Here is a 17357-nt window from a genome sequence, read left to right on the forward strand (position 1 = left end):
ATTACCCAAAAACAAGCTCATGTACTTTTTTGAGCTTCAGGTGTTTTGCTTCAGGCTACAAAATTCTCATGTGAACAATGGCCATTTAAATGAATGGGATTCTGCTTGTTGGGTGTTTTACGAGCTGAAAATTCTCAGGTATGAATGCAGTCTGAAAGTGTTTAAACACTCGCTAACCGCTGCCGGCATATGTATGTTGGCATAACGGCGTGGCCAGGCAAAGTAATGTACCCGTATGTTACTTTGAAATTCCTGCTACGAGAACCGTGCCCGCGGACTCTTATCGCCACAGGGATATCCGCGATCGTGTCACTGAGCTCAAGAACGGGGAGATGCCGATGTAAACAGTATCTCCCCAATCTGCCTAATGACAGGATACTTATCGTCTGCTCCCTGTCATAGGGAGCAGCGATCATTGTCCACGTCATACAAGCCCATCCCCCAGTCAGTTAGAAACACTCCCCTAGGACACACGTAACTCCTCCCTGCCCCCTAGTGGTTAACCCCTTCACTACCAGTGACATTTTTACAGTAATCAATGCAATTTTAAAGCATTGATCGCTGTGTTAATGCCAATGGTCCCAAAAGTGTGTCAAAATTGTCCAATTTGTCAGCCATAATGTCGCAGTCACAATAAAAATCGCTGATCGCCACCATTATTAAAAAAAATTAAAACTATCCCCTGTTTTGTAGACGCTATAACTTTCGCGCAAACCAATCAATAAACGCTTATTGCGTTTTTTTTTTTTTGTTTTTTTTTACCAAAAATATGGAAAAGAATACATATCGGCCTAAACTGAAGGAAAAAAGTTTATTTTTTTATATATTTTTGGGGGATATTTATTATAGCAAAAAGTAAAAAATGAGTTTTTTTTCAAAATTGTCGCTATTTTTTTGTTTAAAAAATAAAGAAACCGCAGGGGTGATCAAATACCACCAAAAGAACGCTCTATTTGTGGGGAAAAAAAGGATGCCAATTTTGTTTGGGCACCACGTCACACGACCACGCAATTGTCAGTTAAAGCGTCGCAGTGCCAAATCGCAAAAAGTGCTCTGGTCAGGAAAGGGGTAAATGCTCCTGGGGCTGAAGTGGTTAATAATAGTACGCAATGCAAATCTGCGGTTTCAAAAGTGAGCAAAAAGGCATCGACACCAGAGAGAGAGATATCATTTTGCCCCTGTACAAATCATTAGTAAGACCTCATCTGGAATATGCAGTTCAGTTTTGGGCATTGGTTATGTATCATTTAGTTCTTTTAGATCAAAGGAATGAACTTTGGTGTTTAAATGAGGTCAGTTTAACCTCTTAACCACCTCCCACCCAGCCACTGCACATATATGGCCAGGTGGGCGCTTCCTCCTTTTCGGGAACGTCTTTCAGGGGGGGAATCATGCGCGCATTGAATCCGATCGGCAGGAGGGCTCTGTGATTGGACACAGGCATCATGTGATCAGGAGGGCCATTCACAGCCATCGTGTGACGTAAATAGAGAGGCAGTTGCTAGGCGATTGGCTCTTCTCTCCTCACACAGATGTTGTCAGCGAGGAGAGCGGATCGCTGCAGCCAACTGGTGATCAGTGTGTATGAGCTGTCTTTTACACTGATCACCGGCCCAATGTCCCAAAAATAGTGTCCCCAAAACACTGTCACCACACAGTAAAAACACCTGTCCCCCACATATGTAACAGTCAAATCATGTCCCAATGATCACATGCACACACATGTCCGTTATCATCTGCGTACATCTGTCCGTGATCATCTGCATACATCTGTCTGTGATCACACAAACCAATTATTATACACTTAACGGGGTTTTTTTTTTACCAAAGACATGTAGCAGAATACATATTGGCTTAAATTTATGACAAAATGTAGATTTTATTGGATTTCTTTTAAAATAGAAAGTAGAGAAAATATTGGGTGTTTTTTTTTTTTTTTTTTTTTTTTCAAAATTTCCACCCTTTTTTTGCTTATATCGCAAAAAATAAACTGAATCATGAATAAATACCACCAAAAGAAAGCTCTATTTATGTGAACAAAATGATAAAAATTTCATTTGGGTACAGTGTTGCATGACTGCGCAATTCTCATTGAAAGTGCGACAGCACTGAAAGCTGAAAATTTGTCCTGGGAAGGAAAGGGGTAAAAGTGCCCAGTATCAAAGTGGTTAAAGACCAAGCCTTATTCTGACACTTGTTGATTACAAGTTAAAAAAAACTTATTTTTTGCTTGAAAATTACTTAAAACACCCAAAAATTATATATATATTTTTAGTAGAGATCCTAGAGAATAAAATGGCAGTTGTTGCAATATTTTGTCACTGTATTTGCGCAGTAGTCTTTCAAATGCAATTTTGGGGCAAAAATTACACTTCAATTAATTAAAAACAACTAAACCGTATAGTTAGCCCTATTATAATTTTTTTTGCATTCTCATTTTATCCAGAATCATGCAGCTTTAATATATACACATTCAATTGTAAAAAGTATTGGGGCACATGAACTTTAATGGCATCCCAGTCTTGGTCTGTAGGGTTCAATATTATGTTGGCCCACCTTTTTGGAGCTACAATAGCTTCAACTCTTTTGGGACGGATGTCCATATGGTTTAGGAGTGTGTCTATGGGAATGTTTGACCATTCTTCCAGAAGCGCATGTGTGAGGTCAGGCACTGATGTTGGACGAGAAGGCCTGGCTCGTAGTTTCTGCTCCAATTCATCCCAAAGGTGTTCTATCGGGTTGAGGTCATGACAGGCCAGTCAAGTTCCTTCACCCCAAACTCGCTCATCCATGTTTTTATGGACGTCATGTTGGAACAGGAAGGGGCCATCCCCAAACTGTTCTCACAATGTTGGGAGCATGAAATTGTCCAAAATGTCTTGGTATGCTGACACCTTAAGAGTTCCCTTCACTGGCACTAAGGGGCCAAGTCCAACCCCTGAAAAACAACCCCACACCATAATCCCCCCTCCACCAAATGTTTTGACTGTGCACAAAGCAAGGTCCATAAAGACATGGATGAGCGAGTTTAAGGTGGAGGAAGAGTACTGACCTCAACCCAACAGAGAAACTTTGGGATGAATTCAAGCAGAGACTGCAAGCCAGGCGTGTGTATATGTGTGTGTATATGTGTATATATATATATATATATATATATATATATATATATATATATATACTATAAAATATTCATGAGTTTGGCATACCAGAGAGTGGAGAGATTGGTAGGCTAGCATGCTATATATTTATATGGGGCATTGTTTATTGCCTCCATTGGGGTGCACAAAGATTTGCATTTTAATTTGACATCTGTGTAATGCTACCAGAACTCATATAGCTTCTAATGCTTTTCTCTCAATGTGTTCTCCCTTCCACTACAGGCTACAAACCGCATGGGTAATTCTACCCGTCGTTCCACAGAATCTGCCATTGGTGCACCACCTGAGAGGAAAAAGCAAAAGTAACAGCAGAATGACCTGCCTTTCCTGCCTCCAGCAGAGGCCACCATTTTAAACTGCAGCTTTTCCAGATACGCCACCTGTTTGCACACAATATACTCGACTCTTTCCAACCCAAGATTGCACCAACAAACCCCTTTACACATTTCCAATGCCATATAAAGTAGACCGGTTGCATCTTGTCATGGGCACAGCGAGCCGTGATGTCTGGTCTGTAGTAAATTCTCTGCACTTTAGATCTACAGCTATGGTAATGGCTGTTTGCCTTCACAGCAAAACAAAAGTATTTTCATAGGGAGAGTCAATGCAACAGATACATGTGTTTGTTTTTGTTTTTTTTTCTTACTTTAGGAAATTGTATTATGGGGGATTTACTTTTAAAATTACCTAATTTTGCCAATATATCAGTGCAAATTTGCAAGAGAGAAGTGACCCTTAATCTGTGGTGTTACTATTGTACTTCATAGCAGAATTATAGTCTAATAAGAACCTCCTGTTACCCTGCCCACCCCATCCCATAAATTAAAAAGTAAAGGATCACGAGGCCAAGTAAGTCATGCCTTCTGTTGGCCATTATGAGTTTAAAGCCCAACTCTCGGCTAGCCAAAACCAATTTAATCTGGCTGTCTCTCTCCCTGTATATACAGAAAAAAATGCTTGTTTGACGTAAGGAAAGGGGCTCTAATACAAAGGAATCCTTACATTTTCCTATAGTCCTGCAGGCTTTCTCCCTCCCATTTCCAGTAATGAAAACAGGTCCACCAGTCTGCACTGACATAGTCATGTACAGTGCAGGACCAGCAACCTAGTCATGCATTTTATGTAATGATGATAAGGGCCAGCCCACATTGCAGGGCAGGATAGAAGAACAGCATCAGCTGCCACAGAACCATGGAATAAGGTGAGCATTGCTATCTATTATACCCTCATAAACTGAAGAAGCAGTAAAATGTTAGGTTGCTGGCAAGGTAGAAGTGTTTAATATTGACTATAAATCTGTTACATTTTTTGGATCATAAATGGTTATAGTTAACGTTTAGTTTGTTTACATGTTACATGTATTGGTCTTGGGTTACTTCTTTGCATTCCTGGGTTTATATAAATATTTTTTTTAATTCCTGAAGAGGGGCCTTAGCGTAATATTTAGCTTAGGTTGTGCCTTATTGCTTGCCTCTTTTGTGGGACTTATAACTTAATACTGTCTTTTTATAGAAGAAATGTATCTACGTCTAACCTTATTTTAGTTGGCGACATGTATAACACATTACTGCTTTATGTGAAAGCAAAACATAAAATGGGAATAGTTTCTTAAAGTGAACCTTTTCTCCACTTAGTCTGAAATTTTCCAGAAGAACACAATGGGCCTGCTATTATTTCTCATGTTTGGAAACCTCTCCCCTGTGCTCCATGAGTGATTACATTATTTGTTCTTTAGAGGTCTCAATTTCTTGAGCACATGTACTGGCAGCACTAAGCTTCTCTCAACCACATGAGCCCCGTCTAATGACAGTGCCTTATTTGCTAAAAAGAGAACTTTGATTGGATGGGGAGCCTAAGCAACTAAAGAAAGAGGGGCATACACTGAAGAGCTAAGCAACTAAAGAAAGAGGGGCATACACTGAGGAGCTAAGCAACTAAAGAAAGAGGGGCACCCACTGAGAAGTTGAAGCTTCTACTGCAAAATAGAAAGGGGCTTTTCTGGAGAAGTTGGGTAAAAACAAGCTTTTGACTATCTTACGCTTTTAAACAGTCAGTGTAGTGGACAGGTTCACTTCAGTATTGCTTTTTATAATGCCTAATGCACTATAGGAACAAGCAAAAACAGCAGTTTTCTGTTGTATTTTGCTTAGTAAGGGGCTTCGGAAAACCGTATCTGGAGGAAAAGCTTACAGCACATATGGGCTTTTTAAAGAGATCATAATAAAAGAAAAAATAGCCTGCCTAGACTACCATTGTGGACAGTCTTCTGAAAAACCTAGTTGGTTGGCTGTCCTTTTGATCCTTTGGCTTCAATTGTTTGAGCCTCTGAAGTCAGAACTCCTGATCTGCATTCTTAGTCAGTGACTCACAATGCCAGGCAATCTAGTTTCCAGAAGCAGGTCAGCAGTCACAACCCAGTACTTCTCTTATAACATGTTTCCTTTGTGCTCCCTTCCTGGCAGAATCAATGTTCAACACGCATGGTATTTATATCCATTTGCAGTGCATTAAGCAATTGGTAAGGTGTGCTTTATTAATGTAAAATGTTCTCTATAAATATGTTATGAACAATATGATGTTGCCAATGTTTCATATATTTGTTATCTGTGTTACAAAAAAATGTAAAAAGTGCACTTTCGATAGACCAAATTAAAAGTAGTTTTTCTTAGAGAAAAATAAACAATTTTATGATGCATATTGTCCATTCCAGCATATTGAGCTGTTGCTTCAGCTTTGAATTAAGCCAATATGCATTTGTTACTAGGTCTGTGAGATGTGACTTTAATAGAGTATTTCTTTTCATATTCTCATAGCTGTAGATTTTATGTCGCCCAACAAAACGGCAGATTACATGTCAGTGTCTCCAAATGGCTGCTGCCTTAATATGGACCTGTCACATGTTTACTATGGAAGTAGCTACATTTTGCGCTAAAGCAGAAAGTCACCAGGCTTTTCTCCGCTAATACCCAGTGTAGTGTATGTAATGGCAAATTATATATTTTCTGTTTTCTGGGTAAGGGTAAGAACTCCCTGGCAGATTTTTATTGGGGCTTTTGACCCCATTGGGGAGATTCTCCCTTTATTCTGGTGACCATTGTTACTGAGACAGAAAGTGAGGGAGAATCCAGCAAGATAGAAATTCCCCTTATTTTGCTGAGATTTCAGAAAGCAAGAGAAAATCTCCCCAATACGAACGGGTTTTTTATCCCTCCATATTCTTTCCTAAAACAAAACAAAACAAAAGTTTTGGCTATACTTACATTTATACACTCTAAGTTCGTCACCTAATCTGAGAAGTTTTTATATTGCAGTTATCCATATGGAAGTGATAACGATGGACAAGATTTTATTACAGCTGTCATGTCGGTTACAAGGGTCTGTTGCCAGAAGCAACCATTTAAAAAAAAAAAATCGCACATTTCATTTGAAAATTAGAGAAAATATTGTTTGTTTTGGGCAATACAGACATATTAGCGTATATTTATAAAGTAATAAATGTGACATTCACCATATATTCTTTGCAGGTGTAAGCGTCTTAAATTACAGTGAGTGATTCACCTACAATGAATACTTGCCCAATGTTTCTTTCGCTGCTTTATAAATATGTCCCTTTAATTTCTCCAGATTTTGAGATCCTTTGTCAGTTTGAGCTAGACCTACACGGTTTATGTCTGCATCTTGGTTTTCTATATGACCTTTCTATTGAGTACCCATTTTTATACAAATGCATAGAACTTCTTGCACTATATACAGTACATGCATATACAACCAACATGTGCAATTGTTACCCTTTTGTGAATAACTCTTAAAGGTATGTGCACAATCTTATTTGTTTTTGTGTTTAAAATCATTCCTTCTATATGTATGTACAGATGTATATGTGTATGAGTTAATTTAGAAATATTTACTAAATGTTCATTTCTGATCTATCAAACGCTGAATCCCAAAGCACAAACTTTTATGAAGTCATAATCTGGACCAAGAAAATGTTTCTTATGCTGCTGCTTATGTTTCTGTCCTGATTTATTTTTAATAAAAGCAAATGTAACACTATCATTATAAACTGACTCTATCAACTTCTTTTTTCTTGAGTATTGCATTATGTAAAATATATTCGATTTTTGTCATTACAGATAAACCAGATAAAGCTGGCCGTATGTAGTGCAATCTGATTGTACAATCTCTTTGCGGTCTGCTTTAGATTTAACAAATCAATGTAATTTAAGGGCCTACCGAAATGTGACTTGACAACATATCTTGCCATTACTTAAAGTAGAAGTTCACCCCAAAACCTTACTAATGCTAAACCTACTCGCAGCCACATTTTAAACCTCATCTATCTAGTCCTGTAAAGAAGAAATCGTTATACTTACCTTTTCTGAAGCTGATCCAGTCCAGTCTCCAGCAGCACCCTCTTTGTGCAGGAGAGAACCACAACAGCTGGGAATTTCTGGGATGTGACGTCCCCATAGACTTACTATGGGGATTATTCCATTGTCGGCTGCCTCTCCTGCACATGCCTACACAGAGAAGCTGACAGCTCAGCATGGGACTGACTGCAGAACAGGTATGTAAAATTAATATTTTTTTTCTTCTTTACAAGGCTATATAGATTTGTTTTAGAATGTGGCTGAGAGTAGGTTTAGATTATGGGTGAACGTCCACTTTAAAGTAGCACTGTGTCCTTTGTTGCCATGAGTGAAGTTGTGCTATCATACTTCAGTACTTTTACAGAACACAGACTGTCAACACTTTTTTTTTTTTTTTATTTTTTTTTTTTCTGACTTAATCATGGTGGTGGATATAAATATTAGAACATGTAAAAAATAAAAGCAATAAATAGTGATATTGAAAGGATGTGGCGCTAAAAGCATTTGTCTGACCTCAAAGTAAGATTCTACTTGTATATTTCCATGTCTTTTTAATGGACAAAAACCTTTTTCTGTCTTAGAAGAATTCTATTATAACACCAGATCCAATCAGCACTGTCAAACTATCAGCTAAACTTAGAGTGTATCTAAACTGAAAACCAAAAATGTTTTATATTGCAGCTTACTAGTGTCTCCTGTGGAGGCTGCAGCTGTTTCCTTTTTTAACTACTTCCCACCTGGCCAATGTACATATACGGCTGGGTGGGAGCTCTCTACTTCTGAGTGGACGTTCCTGAACATCCATCAGAAGTAGGGAAATCGAGCGCGCGCATGCCCGCGCAGCGGCGCGATCCCGATGCGCCCGTGTTACCCGGACACGGCGCATCTCGGATCGGCAGGAGGGCTCTGTGATTGGCCCTCCTGATCACATGATGGCCGTGTCAAATCACGGCCGTCATGTGATGTAAACAAATAGCCGGTTGCTAGGCAATCGGCGGCTCCTCTCCTCACAGGGAAGTCGTCGCTGAGGAGAGGAGAGCAGATCGCTGCAGCCAGCTGATCAGTGAGTATGTGCTGTTTTTTACAGCTTTTTACTCACTGATCACCAGTCTAGTGAAAACACACATCACACAGTATAAACACAATTTCCCCAAAACACACATGTCCCCAATAATAAAAACACATGTCCCCCACATATGTCCCAATGATTATCTGCACACATATGTACATGATCATTTGCGTACATATGTCTGTGATCACACAAACCAATTATTATACACTTAACCAATTTTTTTTTTTACCAAAGACATGTAGCAGAATAAATTTTGGCTTAAATTTATGACAAAATTCGATTTTATTGGATTTCTTTTAAAATAGTAGAAAATTATTGTTTTTTTTTTTTTTCAAAATTTCCATTCTTTTTTTGCTTATCTAAAAAAAAAAAAAAAATGTAATCATGAATAAATACCACCAAAAGAAAGCTCTATTTATGTGAACAACATTTTTTTTTCTTTATTTCCTCTCTTTTTTCACTTATATCTCAAAAAAAAAAAATGAGTCGTTCATGAATAACACCAAAATAAAGCTCTATTTCTGCTAACAAAATGATAACAATTTAATTTGGGTACAGCGTAGCATGACCGCGCAATTGTCATTGAAATTGCGAGAACGCTGAAATCTGAAAATTGGGCTGGGAAGGAAGGGGGTGAAAGTGCCCTGTATTGTAGTGGTTAAGATACTTTTGCTTTATTTTCACCTGGTGATCCTGCAGATAACACACTTCCTATTCCTGGGTGGCTGCACCGTACCTATGGAGGAAGCCATTCATCCTAGGCTTCTCTTTTGATCTGGACTACAAACCTGTTCACATCTCTTAATTTCCATTAACTACAAATTAGTAATTTACAGAACATGGTGCAGCTCACAGGCAAGGACAGTTCTTATCTTGGAAGAAAAAAATAGAAAATGCAACCATTACATTTAAGGATTGTAAACTACAACAAATTACTTTTCTTCTTCATTCATTGATGGACACTGCTCCAGTAATCTTGACCGTAGGGTTATTACGCCACCTTCAGAAGAGGACTAGGCAGAACATGTAATACATGTGAAAAACAACAGAACTTTACAGTTCCACCCAGGGGGCGGTCCCTCTGGTAATAACCCCTCAGCCTGCTTCTTGCAGCTCAGTTTTTTTCTGTCTAGTGAAGGAGAAGGACCTAGGCTACCTGCGGGACCATCGGTCCTGGGATTTTTTTCTGAATTTTTGCCTTTTGCACAAGATTTTAAGATCCTGTGTCTATCAACAGCTGGCTGGGTGACAGGCTGGATAATATAGATCCTTGTCTCCACAGCCTGGCCATCAAGCATGTGCAGACCCTAGCTACGTGCTGGGTCGGCCACGACATGCCTATCAGGCTCCAAGGGCGGCCGGTGAGCTCAGCGTTCGGGGGCACACATATGACCGGACTACCGATGTATTTGTCACAGTTTGCCGTGGCCAGCAGCCACCCCGTACTGCTCGGGTGTGGGTCTGTGATGGGATGCCCCCAGCTCGTCCGGTTGGCAAGTATAGCTCTTCCTGCCTTGGCGGGTTTGATCAGCTGGGCATTGCCTGGGAGGTCAATTGGGGGGGTCCCTCTCTTCTCTCCCTGTCCCTATTCCTCCCCCCCCCTGTGGAGGTTGCTACATGACTGGGCTACTGAGCAGTGTGTGTACCTGAGCCAGGGGTCCTCCGGGGGGCTCTGATCCCTGATTGGGGGCTGCGCTGGTTGTCTGTGGTCTCTCTGCTGGTGTCTGTGGGCTCTGCATGTGCTGCTGCCATAGCGCTGTCTGCCACCATTATCTCTGTTCATTCACTGTGTACAGTTACTTGTTGGCCATTTTCTGTGAGTCTCTGTGGAAAGCATGGTCGCTGGCCATTTTTCCTGTGATTGTTCCTTATACAGGGCGGCCATTTTGTTGTAGCTTCAGCACGGTTTTTATCCTCAGCGCTGGTCCCTGTAACTCAGAACAGCGTGTTTTTTTTTGCTCTGGACACCTGGGAGCTGACACGGGCACCTATAACAGCACAGCACTCGGTCGGGGAGGTGAGTCCTGCATTGGGAGCCCCTCAGTCTGCAGCAGCTAGGAGGGTGGGATTGAGCACCTGTCCTAAGTCCCCAAGGGTGGCAGACAGGGTGGGTCAGCATGGTTTCAGAAACTGTTGTTTCTTCCCCAGGACTCCCTGCAATTGCAACCGGCTCATCTGCAAACAGTGCTGTGCCTTTGGACGTTTTTTCGGCCCCTGTCTCCCCGCCCCCCCCCCCGTCCTCCAGGGAGAGTTCTGACTCAGACTCTGGCACTGCAAGGACTGGCGGCCCCTGCTCTGATGTGTCAGAGGACGCTGACCAGGATCGATCAGAGAGTGAAGATGAGTCCGGGTCCGCGCAAGACAATCACAGCTGTGCGTGATACCCTGAAAATTCAGGATACAGCAGGATCCTCTGATGACGTTATAAAACCAAAGAAAACATGAATTAATTGATTAATAAATTAAAAACTCTAAATAGGTGAACAAACAAATGAGATCCCACAACCAAAATTGAGTGAGTAAATTAAATAAAATTGATTAAATAATCAATACCAATTATTGAAAATTTATAAGCATAAATGAGTAAAAATAGATGATTAAAAAAAATCTTGATAATAAAAGTTTATCTTGAGTAGAAAGTTCAAATAATAGTCCAAATGATAAGTGAATACGATGAATCATGCAATCTTCCGTCACCAATAAGTGTGGACCACCATAAAAAATGCACGCTTACCAGATGGCAAGCATTAACAGCTTGCATACAACACCCGACAGGGTCCCAGTGGCAGATCCCACGTTGGCAATTCAGAGGACAGCAGGTCAGGGACACACACCCCCAATGGTTAGCCGGGGAGACTCCCAATCATGGCGCAATAGTCACTCAGAAAGAAAAGCAAAGGGTGTTTCTTCATCCTATGACGAAACACGCGTCGGATGGCTAGGACGTGCTGACGTGTTCACGTTGGGATCCTGAGTGAACGGCGCTCGCTTGTCGGCCAGCATACATGCTGTTTTTACTTTGTTTGAAGTGTTTCTATTTACTATTTATTAAAGTGATAAGGGAAGTCCTTTTACTTTTCTTTCTGAGTGACTATTGCTCTATGATTGGGAGTCTCCCCTCCGGTGCGTCCGCCCTTGTCCCTGTGGGATCTGAAGCTGGTGTTATCGGCGCTTCAGAAACCGCTTTGGTATGGGGTGACTATAGATCAATCCAACCAATGGGCACTGGAACTCAATGGGAAAAATTCCTTCCAGAACGTAAAAATGCACAGAATTGGTATCCTCCAATCACAAAACAGGCCAAACTCCCAAGGATGAACATACGGGATGGAAAGATGAGGTCATATAGCGTAATTCCATAAAACAACTCAATTTATTAAAACAAATATCACATATGATATATAGGGGTGAGACAAATTTGGTCTTGGATTTGTGCACTTCGGTTAGTGAGATGGTGACTCCCCTGTTAGGGAGAACCGCTGGTTGTGGGTGAAGTTATGTTCCCTCCCCCCCCCCCCCCCCACCCCTCATTATGACACTGCTTGGGGACGTCCCTACGATCAAGATTACTGGAGCTGTGTCTGTCAATGAACGCAAGAGAAAAGGATTTTTGTACTCACTGTAAAATCCTTTTCTCTGAAGTTCATTCGTATTTTATCACTACGCCCAAGATGGTTTTACCTGAATACTGGTGTAACATGTTACTAAAGCTGTTAGACGGTCAGACTACGGAACTGTCTCATAGTTAGGTTGAATAAAGACACTAGTCCATCCAGTTCAACCTGAGTGAGTGTCTACAATTGCCCCTATCCCTGTACATTGCACACTCACGTAAGTCCCTACCCTCAAGGAGCCCACAATCCAAGGTCCCCATTCATATACTGGGGTTATTTTTGGACACAGGCCAATTAACCTACCTGCATGTCTTTAAATTGTGGGAGGAAACCAGAGTACCCGGAGGAAACCCATGCAGGCACAGGGAGAACATGCAAACTCCAGGCAGGTAGTGTTGTGGTTGGGATTCGAACCAGCGACCCTTCTTACTGCTTGGTGAGAGTGCTAACCACTACACCACTGTGCTGTCTTATCAGGATTCAGTCTGACAAGGCCACGGCTGTGGCTTACACCAATCACCAGGGGGGCACAAGAAGTCGTGCAGCCCAATAAGAGGAATAATGTTCTAGCTTGGGCAGAACACAGCATTCCTTGCCTATCAGCCATTTTCATTCCAGGAATAGAGAATTGGCCTATTTGAGTCGCCAACAATTATTTCCAGGACAATGATCTCTTCACCGCAACATCTTCCTAGCGATATGTCTCAGAGATGGGGTATTCCGGACATGGACCTATTCGCGTCCAGATTCAACAACAAAGTCGACAACTTTGTGTTGAGAACAAGGAAACTGCTAGCAGGCGGAACAGATGCATTAGTCTTCCCATGGGAGCAGTTTTCACTGATCTATGCGTTTCCTCCAGTTTTGCTACTTGCACGCCTTCTTCGCAGGATCAAGCAGGAACGAAAGGAGGTGATTCTGGTGGCCCCAGTGGGTCCCAGAAGATCTTGATTTACCGAGATCATAAAGATGGCAGTAGGAGTCCTTCAGAAACTGCCATTATAGCCAGACCTTCTCGCACAAGGTCATCCTACCTTACAGATGAAAAATTTAACAGGTTTGACTGTTGAATCCAACTTTATAAAGGATCATGGGTAGTGTCTACTTTGATTAATGTCAGGAAGCCGGCTTCCAGAATCATTTACTATAGAGTCTGAAAGGCATGTGTTTCTTGGTGTGGATCCAGGGGTTGGCACCCCAGGAAGTATGTCATAGGCAGGATCCCTGATTTCCTGCAAATGGGAGCTGAAATTAGGCTGGCCTTGGCTTCTATCAAAAGCCAGATCCCGGCTTTTTCAGTGTTTATTTTCAATGGCCTCTTGCTTCCCACTCTTTGTGCATAGCTTATTCAGGGGGTAACACAGATTAATCCCCCTATCAAGGCACCTCTAAATCCTTGGGATTTAAAATTGGTCTTATCGGTTTCACAGAATCAGCCATTTGAGCCTTTACGAGAAATTCCCTTGGTTCTTTTTCACAAGAAATATAATCTTTCTGGTGCCAGTCCTTCTGCTAGAAGAGTATTGGAACTAGTGGTTCTGTAATGTAAAGAGCCATATTTGATCATGCATCCTGAATTCCTACCAAAAGTGGTAACAGGTTTTCATTTAAACCAAGATATTATTCTTCCTTCTTTTCTTCCCAGAGCCTCAATCTAGGGAAGAGAAGGCACTACATTACCTTAATGTAGTAAGAGCGATCAGAGTCTATTTAAAGGTGACCGCTCAGGTTCGCAAAACACATGTTTTGTTTGTACTGCCAGAGGGTCCAAAATGTAGCGTCAAAATCCACTATTTTCCTAATGGATTTGTTAAGTGATTGTTCAAGCTTCAGCTTAAAGAACAAAGTTCTTCTTTCTTATGTTAGCGCACACTCATCTAGGGCGATTAGTGCCTCTTGGGTGGTGCATCATCAGGCCTCTATGGCTCAGATCTGTAAGGCCGTGACATCAGTTCATACATTTATCAGATTTCATCAGCTCAACATTAAAGGCCTTTGGGAGCAGTATACTGCAGGCTGCAGTATGAGTCCTCTGGCCTCTTGTTTTTTGTTGCGTCTCCCTCCCTTCAGTTGCCATTGCTATGGGACATCCCACATAGTAAGTACTATGGCTCTGTGTCCCCTGATGTAATAAAAGAAAACAGGATATTTTTATAACAGCTTACCTGTAAAATCCCTTTCTTTGATGTACATCAGGGGACACAGAGGTCCCTCCCTTCTTGGGATACACTTGTATTGCTTGGCTACAAAACTGAGGACCCCCAGTAGTGGGAGGGGTTATATAGGGAGTACACTTCTTGCCTTAGAGCGTGCCAGTGTCCATCACCTATCAGTGGCCCTATAACCCACATAATAAGTACTATGGCTCTGTGTCCCCTGATGTACATCAAAGAAAAGGTAAGCGGTTATAAAAATCCTGTTTTTTTTAATTAGTAAAATTATAGTTTTGCCTTTAAAAATAATAGCTTTGCTATTAATTCCTAAATGGCTGTTGCAATTTCTAAATCTATCAGTGTCCCATCCACTACACCCAGAAGAGTTAAGTGATAAGCCCTTTTAAGTGCTGGCTAGTGGTGTTAAATTCTATATCAGTGGCAAGATATTGCTGATGTGGTAATCTTTTACTGGAAGTGTGAGCATATACCAGGGATATCTCCGTTTTTTATTGTTTATGAAGTTTGATCTCTAACAAACTCATAAATTGGGATCCTTGTGCAACTATTCGCTACTTTCTAACTATTAAGAAATCCTAGCATCCTCATATGAATTCAGAGACACACAGAGCCAGACATGTCGCTGGAATCGGTGAGTAGATGGAATATTATTTATTTTGCTTATAAAGTATTACTGCTGTTGATAAGTATATGAACCTATGTCTTTGGCTCCAGTATGTTTGCTTTGCCCAGCTTGGTTCCAGTACTGTAAACAGGTACTTCTTTTAAACACTTCAGCCCCGGAAGATTTGGCTGCTTAATGACCAGACCATTTTTTGCGATACGGCACTGTCGCTTTAACTGACAATTACGTGGTCGTGCAGCACTGTACCCAAACAAAATTGACGTCCTTTCTTTCCCACAAATAGAGCTTTCTTTTGATGGTATTCGATCATCTCTGTGGTTTTTATTTTTGTTCTATAAATAAGAGCGACAATTTTGAAAAAAAAAAAACACAATACCTTTTACTTTTTGCTATAATAAATATCCCACATTAAAAAAAATTATTTTCCTCAGTTTAGGCCAATACGTATTCTATATATTTTTTTAAAAAACGAGGAGTGATTACCACCAAAAGAAAGCTCTGTTTGTGCGAAAAAAAGAACATAAATTTTGTTTGGGAGCCACGTCGCACAACCGGAAAAAAAAAAAAAAACCCAGGAGTGATTAAATACCTCCAAAAGAAAGCTCTATTTGTATGAATAAAATTATAAAAATGTCACACGGTTAGTGTAGCTTGACCGTGCAATTGTCATTCAAAGTGTGACAGCGCTAAAAGCTGAAAAATAGCCTGGGCAGGAAGGGGGTATAAGTGCTCTGTATTGAGGTGGTTAACCATCTCAGCTCCGGAAGGTTTTACCTCCTTCGTGACCAGACCATTTTTTTTGCTATTCAGCACTATACTCCTTTAACTGGCCTCCTATCTTATTTCTTGAGGCCCCTAAAATGCCAGGACGGTAAAAATTCAGACAGTCTAAAGCATTTAGTAAGTGGCATGGCAATTTTTATGAAGTTGCAATGTTTGTCACAATTCTTTGGAAAATTAAGATTTTTATTTTTTCCCCCATTTTTCACACACTGCCACCAGTGCAGTACAGAGTCATAATCTGACTGGTGATCAGGGATACTGACAGGTTGCAGTATGTTAAAAAAAAAAAATTGTAAATCATTTTTTAAACTTTTTTAATTGATCTTTTTTTATAATTTTTTTTTTTTTACATTTTATCTTTTATACTCAACAGAGTAGTTCAGTGTCACTATAGTAACACTGCACTACTCTGAGGGGGTTTGATCAGGGTTTTTTTTTTCCCCTCACTAAATGTTCGCGTTCAGTTCACGTTCAGTTCATGTTCTGTTCATGTTTTGAACTGTCATGAATGGGTTATAACAGTTGTGATTACTAGTGATCTGTAATTGGCTACAGATAATAACATGATACATGGTGCTGTGATTAGCCCAGGTACCACACATCACTCAATAGAAAGTACAGGATGATGCACACGCATCAGCTGCTTTATTAGGTACACCCATTCAATTGCTTGGTAACATAAATTGCTAATCAGCCAATCATATGGCATCAACTCAATGCATTTAGGCATCTAGACATAGTGAAGACAACTTGCTGAAGTTCAAACCAAGCATCAGAATGGGGAAGAAAGGGGATTTAAGTGACTTGGAACCTGCCAGATAGGCTGGTCAGAGTGTTTTAAAAACTGCTGATCAACTGTGATTTTCACACACAACCATCTCTAGGATTTACAGAGAATGGTCTGAAAAAGAGAAAATATTCAGTGAGCGGCATTTGTGTGGACAAAAATGCCATGTTGATCTCAGAGGTCAGACTGGTTTGAGATGATAGAAAGGCAACAGTAAATCAAATAACCAAGGTATGCAGAATGCCATCTCCGAGTGCACAATACATCAAATCTTGAAACAGATGGGTTACAGCAGCAGAAGACCACACCAGGTGCCACTCCTGTCAGCTAAGAATAGGAAATTGAGGCTACAATTCGCAGAGGCTCACCAAAATTGGACAATAGAAGATTGGAAAAACATTGCCTGGTCTGATGAGTCTCCATTTCAGCTGCGATATTCAGATTGTAGGGTCAGAATAAACAATATGAAAGCATGGATCCATCCTTCCTTGTATCAACAGTTGAGGCTGCTGGTGGTGTAATGGTGTGGGTGATATTTTCTTGGCACACTTTGGGCCCCTCAGTACCAATTGAGCAGCATTCAAATGCCACGGCCTTCCTGAGTATTGTTGCTGTCCATGTCCATCCCTTTATGACTACAGTGTACCTGTCTTCTGATGGCTTCTTCCAGCAGGATAATTCACCATGTCACAAAGCTCAAATCATCTCGCCATTGGTTTCTTGAACATGACAATGAGATCACTGTACTCCAATGGCCTCCACAGTCACCAGATC

At 40.8% G+C, this 17357-nt stretch overlaps 2 protein-coding genes across 2 annotated transcripts in view; both read left to right on the forward strand.

Moving 5' to 3' along the window:
- The window catches only part of LOC143959443 (atlastin-3-like), a 107402-nt gene extending 100181 nt beyond the window's left edge, over nucleotides 1-7221 (forward strand). Inside the window, exon 13 of the mRNA XM_077468098.1 lies at nucleotides 3381-7221. Within this exon, the coding sequence (XP_077324224.1) occupies nucleotides 3381-3464 (84 nt within the window). The 3' untranslated portion in view covers nucleotides 3465-7221. The remainder of the gene's footprint in view (nucleotides 1-3380) is intronic.
- Nucleotides 7222-14872: 7651 nt separating this feature from the next.
- Nucleotides 14873-17357, forward strand: part of LOC143959444 (uncharacterized) — a 39921-nt gene continuing 37436 nt past the window's right edge. Inside the window, exon 1 of the mRNA XM_077468099.1 lies at nucleotides 14873-15019. Coding sequence (XP_077324225.1) covers nucleotides 15005-15019 — 15 coding nt within the window. The 5' untranslated portion in view covers nucleotides 14873-15004. The remainder of the gene's footprint in view (nucleotides 15020-17357) is intronic.

The sequence above is a fragment of the Lithobates pipiens genome, unplaced genomic scaffold (genome assembly GCF_037356315.1).
Source record: "Lithobates pipiens isolate NorthernLeopardFrog02 unplaced genomic scaffold, aLitPip1_a1.2 Scaffold_75, whole genome shotgun sequence".
Taxonomy (NCBI): domain Eukaryota; kingdom Metazoa; phylum Chordata; class Amphibia; order Anura; family Ranidae; genus Lithobates; species Lithobates pipiens.